Here is a 10193-nt window from a genome sequence, read left to right as displayed (position 1 = left end):
TTTGGCTACGGCTGCGACGGGCAGGCGGAACGCTGGATTTGGCAGACTTATCATCGTCTTCGTTATGGTGCCACCGACTGCAACTCCTATTGCATCCGCTCGCTGAACAGACCACGCGGTGGACGGTGCCTCCGACAGCCGAATTACGACCAGAGCACGTGGTGCCCTCCTGGACAAACATGCACTTGCAGTTGATACAGAAATAGGAGTTCGTGGGAAGTTGTATGGTGGGCGTGTACAGTACATATTCCTTAAAACTATGATAAATAAAAACTGCATAAAAACGAAACTGCGCAAAACCCAAAATACGAGTATAATAGCTTTTACTGCTGTACCACTTTATTGTGATCATTTATTATGATTCGTTATTAATTATTATTTGTTGATTATGTTGTTATTTATTAATTATGTTCTCTTTTCATGTTTTTTGAATATTAGAATTTAGTTTTAATCAATGTAAGCTTGTGCAGGCGTATCGCTCTGTGCACTGTTCGACTGTTGCCGAATAAAAGTAAGAATGTACTCGTACTAGTAATACTAGTAGCTGTACTCGTATTGAACCACTTCTTTGGACGCTACTGCGATCGTTTAACTAGGCACAAAATAATAATGAACGCCTGTTACCGTGCAGCCCAAGTCAATCGCATACACCATATCCAGTTACCCGCAAATCCACCACAAAACGTTTTTTGCTGTTTTCCCCATATGCTGCCTGATCCGCACAGACGCAATGTCCAACAGTTCGCCAAATCCGAATTTGCTGTAGCCGCAGTTCAGATAACGTTCCGGCCATCGTCGAACCGGCCACACACAGATCCAATTACATCACTGAATCAGCTGCAATAAAATCCAGCGCGAATTTGGGAAAGCCCTTTTTTTTGTTGTATGTGATGGTCGCCACATTGCGCTAGTTAATATCGGGTAAGTTGCGTTGGGACCTTAATAAACTTGTACTTTGTTTCGTCAAGACGCATTCCGAGATTTGCTTTCGCGATTTATAGTAAGCGGCCAAATGGAGACTGATTACAATAAACGGCCAGAAAGCTCAACCAAAGCTGCAGTTTCTCCCGAACCAACGTTTTCCTTCCGCTCTGATAAGCTAACGAGCGTCGAGTGCATACAGTTATCTGCAGTTCCAGCAGCAACCCATTCTAGTTGTAGCCCGGTTCGTTCTCGGCAAGACTGCGACAGAATGCAAAACGATGAATTTTTAATTGTCCCCATTTCACGCACTTTCCTTGAGGTGGACTGCCCGTGGGTTCGGCGGGACCTGTTGACCAGTGTAACAAAGCTAGTGGGCACTATCAAACCTAAACGCGCTATGACCATCACACTGAAGGACCTCACCTCCCCCTCCGAAGATCCCGTTCATGCTGACGTAGATGAACCCAGGGCCTAAAAACTTGTGCCCACGTAGCACAAAGTGTGCTGACGTAAAGGTGTATGTGCTCACCTAGATGAGGACGTGTGCTTAAAAACTGCCAATACTCCCCTCTTTGTTGTGATTTTCCAACTTTTAGATGTTATTTTATTTTATCAGAGAAACGTAGTGCTCCCCCATCTCTGACCAACTGCAAAGCAACATAACTTGGCAAAAAGCGAATATTTTAACATAGCTCAGATCAGCATGTAAACTACTGTAGTCGTGGCCAGTTAGCTATTGTTTAATGGGTTGGCAAATCCGTTTCACGATCTGTCGGCTTTCAGAGTTTGAAAGTTTGACACAATGGACCGGCAGCGATGCTGACCTCATGCTGACTAACGCTTCACAAATTACCATGCTCACAGACGGTAAAATCTAATTTCTATCGCCAAGTTGATTTGACTTGCAATAATTGTCCAGCTGCGAAGCAAACCTGCGGATTATATCGAAGCGGAGGCCTTAAAGCTGCAGCTGGCTGAGTTCAAAATGGTAGCAGGCCGGAAGAAAGCATCGTTTTGAACCATGGGAAATAATTAACCCAAGAAAAACAAAAGGTGACAACTCCGTACACAACCTCTTACTCGGTTCACAACCTTCGACACCACCTTTTATTCTGCTCACTGCCTTTCTTTCCCTTTCGCGTTTCACGTTCTCCCATTAGAAAAAACTAACGAGAATTTTGCAATATTTGATTTCTTACACCACAATTTTGGAAAGTGTAAAGGAATATTTTGCTTGTACAACCAAAACAAAGGGGTTGCACATGCGGCTTGAACGATCGGAGGTGGCCAACTCATTCGCGTTCACACCTTCCTTGCGCTTCCGGTCAGCAGCTTTCCATTATCCCCACCCTCCCCACGCACTGATACGTTTCAAACAGGAGACGTACAGCATTAACGAGGTATCAGTGCAATTTGAATTGAAGTAGTTATGAACAGCTGGGTTGAGTGAAATAATCGGTGGATATCAGTCTGATTCGCCGTTGTCGTACAGACGGTTAAATCACTTAAATCACTTAAATGATTTAAGCGCACCGCCGGAAGAGGTTGCGAAGTGAACAAGGTAGTGCCAAAAAGTAATGGACGGAGTGAATGGTTGAGCAAAAAGTTGTGAAATGAGGGGTTTTAAAAGGTCGTGAACGGGTACCAAAACAAAAGCAGGCAGCCAAAAAATGCAAAGAAGATCTAAGCAAAAATATACAACCTAGCATTCTGATATGCCATTGCATTTCCTGCTGGTAACTCGGACATGTTAGGTTGTGTTTATTTTTTTCATTTGCGGTAACAGTGTTCCAACTTCCTACTTAATTACCGAGTTGACAGTTAACACAACCATTTATTGAAAACCATATTATAGAAAACCAACCGGTTTCCTAAATTTCGAAAAATATGCTGACGGCAGTTAGAGAGCAAGGTAAAACAGACATGGTACGGAGAAATCACAATACTTGAACGCCAAACAAAGCTTAAAAAACAGCCACAAAGAAAATTTAAATTTAAATTGGCTATTTTTCTACGAGTTTCTTGCAGTTCTTGCAGGATACAGTACGTTAGCTTCGAGCTTCGCGTGAAGTCCCCCCCACCTAGTTGGATCCTAAATGTTTATTTCGTTTGGCCCTTCTTTAGGAAATATTGTCCTTCGGCTCGCGCTTCGCGCGAGAAATGTACTTGCGCTGCATTTTGTTACAAGTTCTCTGAACGCTTCAGTTCACTTACATGGTGCAAAGATAAAAGATAGTCAATACCCTCCCCTTAGAAAAATTAAATGTGATCACGTAAATTTTGAAGATTTTAGGCTCTGGTCAACTTGAACCACTTCGTCAGCAACTCATTGCATTGACAATTGACTGTGCACTCACCAACAACATAGCGTCCAAGATCTGTGCAGTGGGGCCTCTGCCCTACGTCGTCCGACTCACTATAAGATTCGGCACAATGTTGATCGTCAAGAAGAACGATTTCCAGAATCTCCCGCAGTTACGGATGATTGATATATACAAAACGACAATCGGCACCATGGAGCCGTACACAATCACCGATCTTGTACACCTACAAAATCTTGGATTAGAAGGCGACTGGTACTAGTACTCGCGAACAGAATCCAGAGATAAAATGGAAGGTTCTGAATTAGTCCGCATGACCGATAAAGAAAATCAAAGTATTGGACGACTGCATTGCGACTGTTCGTTCGCTTGGCTTCGAAATTTCCTATTGCCAACGGAACGTACAGTGAGATGTTTGTCATCGGAAATTACATTTCGCCTAGTGTTAGGTCCGATAATGTAAATGTCCAGCCTATGTTCCATGTTGACTGTGCAAAGAATCTGTACACCAGCAATATCAATGTCGGTCCACTGTTCGCGTATAACACACAGTGTTTCCAGAACAAGTGCTAGGCTTTTGTTTACCAATACAGATCACGAAACACGTGGAGGTCTGTTTAATACTGAGCTGAAGACAAACATGCCTGTTCAATACTTACAATTAGTTGTAGAAAACTATCTCTGATTGCTGGATCTATGTATTAGCACATGCAGATGCAAAATAATATGCCGTCAAACCTATAAGCATCCTTTATAAAAATTGATATAACAGTATGCAGTATCAACTATCACAGTACATGTTCCATCGGAAGACCTTTTACCCTTCGGAATAATTCTTGATATCTCTTGAATCTGCTCCTGGAGGACATTTTTCTTGGATGTGCTTTTTGACGCACATTTATAATGATGTCAAAAAATCACTCTTATGCCAGTCTGATCAAGATTTTGCGATTGAGCTGCTCCGTTACTTTCTGCAGTGTGAGCTGGAAGTGTCATGCAAACAATTGTCCTGTATTTGTCTTAGAGCGTGACTAGAGCCTGTAACGCACTTCGGTTTTCTCTGTTTTGCCCTATGCTGTAAACTTGGAGATGCTATTGAAAGTTTTGACGCAAATCAGCGCAAAACGGCAAGATGGCACCCATTGGTACGAGTAGTACTTTGTTTTAGCTAAAGTGTATGTTAGGAAGGAAGCATTCTCACTGGAGTCCACGTTACCAGCCCTTTGCCTTCCCTTGCGCCATTATTGCAGTTTTTTAAGGCCTGGTTATTGATCGCAATATTTATACATGGCTTTTGCTTTTTATGATGATACTGATAGCAAGTAGTAGCTATAAAAATTAATAGACAATCTGCACAAATCTCGACCGTACAGACTGTAGTATGTAGTGCCATACCCTGCTCGAACGAACTATGGATGGCTGTTGGATTGACGCGGGCGAGTTGGTCCCGAGACTGTCGTGTTTAACTGCAATAAAACGTAGTTAACGACAAAATAAGCAAATTCGATAAACTACTGTTGCATCGTGTTTATTATTATAAACAGGATGCAACAGGGCAATTTCTTTCTGTTATTCAAACAAACAAAAATAAATTACTTGTGCTCTGTTTTTTACTCCCTGCCTGCCCCATGCGCTCACGAATTCAGTTTGAATGAATCGAATGTATGCATGGTGACAACAACTGTGATTTCTTTAAGGAGGCGGAATGTTGGAAGCAGAAAGTATTTACTTACAAGTAATCGTCGTTATCGTTTCCTGTCTATCAAATGCAACCGCTATCACTCCGACAGCGTCATCTGTTCAAATAAACAACGACCATTGTGAAGTGGAGAATTAAACGAATAAATTATAGCTTATGGTGGCATATGACGTATTTTATCTTTCCGAATGGGGAATTGCCATTTTCCATGTTTGATATCCGGGTTTTGCTCAGCACTGTTTAAGAACGACAATTATCAAACTTCCGGTAAACAAACTGTCTGATTTTGCCTTTATACTCGTACTATATAAAGCAGATACTGTTGATGTTCTTGCAGCGTTGCAATCCAATATTAAATTTTTTTATTTAACTCGAAATTGTTCCTGATCCGAACGGTACAAGGTACAACGGTACAAGTGTGGACGAAACTTTCCGGATGAAGGTAAGACTGTAATCGCTAGCATTCCCTACTCTACCCATCCGGTACGAAAACTTTAAATTTTGTTTCAAGAACAATAGCCTGTGCGTAGTCTCCGTTTTGCTAAAACGGGCCCGGTGTTTACGAATTTACTGATTATCGCAAAATTTCCCAGCTTATCGACATACTTCTGTCTTTTTTAGAAATGGCAAAGATGATAGTGGTCTGTATGCTCCTGGCGTTGGTACTGGTTACTCGCATCCAAGATTCCAAAGCCGACACTTTTTACGGAAGCGTTGCGGCGGCTTGTAGATGGCTAAAGGAGAACCTTGGTTACGGCTGCGACGGGCAGGGGGGAACGCTGGATTTGGCAGACTTATCATCGTCTTCGTTACGGTGCCACCGACTGCAACTCCTACTGCATCCGCTCGCTGAACAGACCACGCGGTGGACGGTGCCTCAACCAGCCGAACTACGACCAGAGCACATGGTGCCCTCGTGGACAAACTTGCACTTGCAGTTAACAACGCATTGGCAGTTTTGTGTAAAATTAAACCGTGCATAGGATATAGTTCAATTATGCACTTAGCTATCCATTTTTTTAAATAAAAAGCATAACAGAACCCCGCAGAATCTGCAAACTGCAAAACCTGCGCAGAATCTGCAAATGGAAAACTTCTGCTACTGCGCACCTTTATCGTGAATATGAGTATTTCACACCTTGACGTTTTTGTAATGACTGCTCATCTGCCTGGCTTCGAAATTTTCTTCAAGGGTATCCGTATTCGATTTCCAGCACAGCGTAGAGTGAGAGATATTCGTAATCGGAAACTAGATTTCAGATGATAATAATTATTAAAGCGAATGATGTTATGTCCAGCCTTTTTTCCATATTGACTGTGTAAAGAATCTCTTCCTCAGCGAAATCAATGTCAGTCCACTGTCAATGTCAGATCACATGATTTTCTGCAAGTTGGTGACTTATTGAGCTTCCCGGCAAATTTGAAAGAGATTCGCTATATCGCAGACGATTTAATGCTAATCGATGTCATAACAGTAAGTACAGTATGCTTCACTTTTATGTCCAATCCAGTTATGTGTACATAGATCCCCGCAGTATTTATATGAATTTACTACTTATACAGACGTTTTATGGGATTTCTGCATATTTTATCGATGGTCGTAATCGCATAGAATTGCCTGTCCTTGATGAACAACAAAATATTCCATCAAAGACTGTGCAATTGCCATTCGCCATCGGCATTTGGAGTGGGCGCAGTTGTCCAGTCAGCTTTTGCTACTTCATTCTTTTAGGCCCCTTTGTGATGTGCAGGTCGGCTTGCCTTTTGCGGCGCCAAAATGTTGCCTTGTTGTCAGTTACGTAGCACTTTGTTTGATTGTTTTCGTGAAATTGTCAACTACATGTACTGACGATCTGAAATTGTACCAACCACAGGACAATAAAGGCTGAGACACTTCATATCTGTACACAACATTTGTTTCTGCTTGGAGGACAGAAGTAATGCAACATGAAAACAAGGGCTCGTTTAACAGTTACGGACAAATCACTCGCGTAGGATGATGAATCCCTGAAAGGAGAAAAGTCAGTATTACCCAACAATAGCAGACCTCAAGCATGTCCAGCTTTATCGTTCCCAGCCTGGTACTGCTTTAACAATTTTTTGGTTCGAATTCCAAAGAGATAAGCAATAACCAATAACAACACATAGAAGTACAGATAGAAATATGCATGCGATGTTTTAATGCTACACTTACGTACTAGTCACGTATCGCCGGTACAACACTCGTACATTTACCGAGATGGCGAGACGATTTGCATGAGCGGCACCGGAAAGCAGCGAAGGGAAGAAAGAAAAGAAATAGCAGCAATAACTGGTATTTCAAAATTCAGCTGTACACACAAATCTGATATTTTTCCTGCGCAATAGTTGCTAACATGCACGTATAAGAAGAAGAAAGCAGTTAGCGCGGAGATCAAAACATTGCGTTGTATTGCTTTCTATAATGTGCTGAAATCTCTTTCAGCAGAAGTTTTTCGCCTTTGTCATCGACAATTTTATTGATAATTCCGTTCGAGTTGTCTTTGTGCTTCCGCTATTATTGTTCTTGTATGGAAACTGGATAATGCGAATTTGAACCGTCAAGTATCTGTCGCAGTAGAAGTGTGATCTTAATTAACTTTCTTGATCGTACTATCTCATTTAACTTTTCTTAGAGGAGTTAGAGCCGAATTTTTTTTAAGAGTACGAAGTATACTTAAATGCGCCATCTTTATTAATTACGCAGGTAAATTTCTACCCTAGGTGTCAGTTCATTTTGACGTTTGTCGTTGTTAGCTGCCATGGCATCTACGAGTTAAATTAGTGTAATTAAGTAAATAAATTAACTAATACTCTTTTCGCACAATTTAATTACGTACTAATGCCGTTTAATTATTTTAGTTAAAATAATCACACTTCTTGGCGTTTGATGGTATATTGACGCGTGAGAGCGCATTCTACTGTTTTTTTGGTGACATGCAGGCCTGGTATGTATTTACAAAACGGAGCTGTTCATGTGGGTAATTGTAAAACGACAAGCATCAAAGCAATCCACTCTTCATTCTTCCTCTTCATGGCTCTCATCCTCTACATCTCCGCCCTTGCGATTCGATTGATTGTTTTGCGACTGATTGCGATCATGCAACCAAACATGATAAGCGCATTCCACCGTGTCGCTCAAGCTTACACATCTTCGTAACCGTTGCCGACAATTTCAACGACAAATCCATTACAAATCGATCGCTTTCTTTGTAATTCGTCTCAGCAGCTTCCATAGTACGCACAACGACAACGTCAAACAGCTCGCCCAACTCTGCGTCGCTGTAGTTTTCCAGAGCTTGCTGATTAACCAGTTTCCCAGCCACCATCGAGCTGGCCATATGGGGATCCACGGGCGCAGTCAGAGCGAAATCTTCCGCAGATTTCGGGGCGGCGGTTTTTCCCAAAACGAAAATTTTCATGTGAAACCGGTGCTGACCCATAATGCGGATGCCAATAAAATACTGATGGCCCGTATCCGCCTGAGAAATACCGCAGCTTCCGCCAGAAACAGCAGCAAACTCTCGTTGTCATAGGACATCCCGAATATTACAACGTTTGCTAACCGGCCACTCTTATCAGGCAGCCGCTCACGGATACTGTACACTCCACCGCTGGATACGACGTGGATGAGAGCGCCGCCGCCCAGGCGGTTCGGGTACGTGTACGACACGGCAAACGTGAGGCCACATTCCTTCCCGTTGTTGTTCATACCGTCCATAACGTCATGCACAAGACTTCCGATGGTGCAGCTATCAACATCAGTGCCGAGACGACGAGCGAACACCATTCCGTAATGGACGAAGATTCGTCTAGATTGGCCCTGACTTTCATCGACGACCTCGTCGAACTCTTTCGGATGGTAGTTTTCGACCTTGCCCAGTATGACGGGCAGACTCCAGGGCACCAACTTCAGATCGATCACTTTAGCAGCCGCTTCTAAGTCTTTGAGCAGATGGGGAGACGCATTGGGAACGGAGGCTTCTGCAACATAAGAAATATTACACCACATAATATTATATGTGGTTACAATATAACTTTACACCACAAAACTTTACAGCGGCAAAAAGACTTAGTCACGGGAAATGTAATTAGGTTTCAGTAACTTGTTGCGGTTCCCGCTAAAAAATCCTTCAAATCTAACGGACGCCGAACGAGTACCACAAAGGACCTTGCAAAATTAAGATGTCTCGAACGCTAGAAGACAAAATAATTCGCTAGCCTCGCGCTTTGCGCGAAAAATGTCGTTATCAAGTATATCCGAAAGTGAAAGGTGTTGTTTCAGTGCGACGTTAAAAATCAGATGCCCTGCCCCACCCTGCCCCAGCCCCATTAGACGCCAAGGCTGATGCATACCGTATATTAAATTTCTTCTACAATATGCTCTGCTCCGTTACCTAGCTTTCCAGCTTCCATGCCACTCAGTTCCGACTCTAGCTTCTCCATCAAACAAAATACATTCATTTTCTCAGGTCCTAATCCTGTTTCAACCACCTGCTCGCCGAAAATATCCTAGAGCAGAGAAATTGCCATGGAAATAAAGTACTTACTTAGACGTTCACAAAAACTTAATTTACGTCAAAAACTGAGTGACCGAGTAAAAATCGGCAATGGTCGACCCATTACAGCTGGTCTCTCACCGAAATACGTTGGCGGAGTTCGAAGCACCGTTCTTTCACTTTATCACGCGACTGGTTAATGAACGTCAAGTGTCTGGGGAGATATTGTAATGTAGGTTGCCGTGGCTGTTAGAATTTTGTATACGGCATGCTCCTGGTCCGCTGCGGCCAAACAAACTGAGGCCAACTTCTCCAGTTCGCTTTCGAGCAAGCAGTCGTGTCGAGGTCCTTGAGAGCCGATAGTATTTGGGCGGAGTCTTCCGACCACGCTGCTTCCACCACCCGACGATACATTCTACAGCGTCGCTTGATCAGCATATACAATTTTATGAGGATATATAGCCCAAAGATAAAATGCACTGTGGTTGAAAAATATATCCGTACAATGCAGTGCTTCTAAAAAATACACCGTTGTTGATTTGCAAAAGTAAAGCATACAGCATACCTAAACTGAAGTTAAACTCAGGATAGCCACTCTTCTTGATAACCAGAACACTCTTTTGCATTTGCATCAAACTAGACTCAAGCGAAATTGCTCTGAATCTGAATGGAAACGTCCGAAGATTCCGGTTACAGCTCCGGGTCGCAAAGTCGCTTAGAAAGACGAAACTG

At 42.7% G+C, this 10193-nt stretch overlaps 1 protein-coding gene and 1 long non-coding RNA gene across 2 annotated transcripts; both read right to left on the bottom strand.

Moving 5' to 3' along the window:
* Positions 1-670: 670 nt before the first annotated feature.
* Positions 671-4938, bottom strand: LOC129602234 (uncharacterized). The gene is made up of 4 exons (XR_008692372.1): positions 4842-4938; positions 4641-4711; positions 3282-3471; positions 671-837 (listed from the first exon to the last, which is right to left on the bottom strand). It is a non-coding gene; the product is annotated as an uncharacterized LOC129602234 (long non-coding RNA).
* Positions 4939-8060: 3122 nt separating this feature from the next.
* Positions 8061-9666, bottom strand: LOC129602233 (uncharacterized). The gene is made up of 4 exons (XM_055501227.1): positions 9603-9666; positions 9360-9474; positions 8516-8946; positions 8061-8444 (listed from the first exon to the last, which is right to left on the bottom strand). The coding sequence occupies exons 2-4, from the start codon at positions 9424-9426 to the stop codon at positions 8061-8063; spliced, it is 882 nt and encodes a 293-aa protein (XP_055357202.1). The 5' UTR covers positions 9427-9474; positions 9603-9666.
* Positions 9667-10193: the final 527 nt, after the last annotated feature.

The sequence above is a fragment of the Paramacrobiotus metropolitanus genome, unplaced genomic scaffold (genome assembly GCF_019649055.1).
Source record: "Paramacrobiotus metropolitanus isolate TYO unplaced genomic scaffold, Prichtersi_v1.0 Parri_scaffold0000366, whole genome shotgun sequence".
Classification (NCBI taxonomy): domain Eukaryota; kingdom Metazoa; phylum Tardigrada; class Eutardigrada; order Parachela; family Macrobiotidae; genus Paramacrobiotus; species Paramacrobiotus metropolitanus.
The sequence above is the reverse complement of the archived record's forward strand: the minus strand, read 5'-3'. Positions and strand labels throughout refer to the sequence as shown.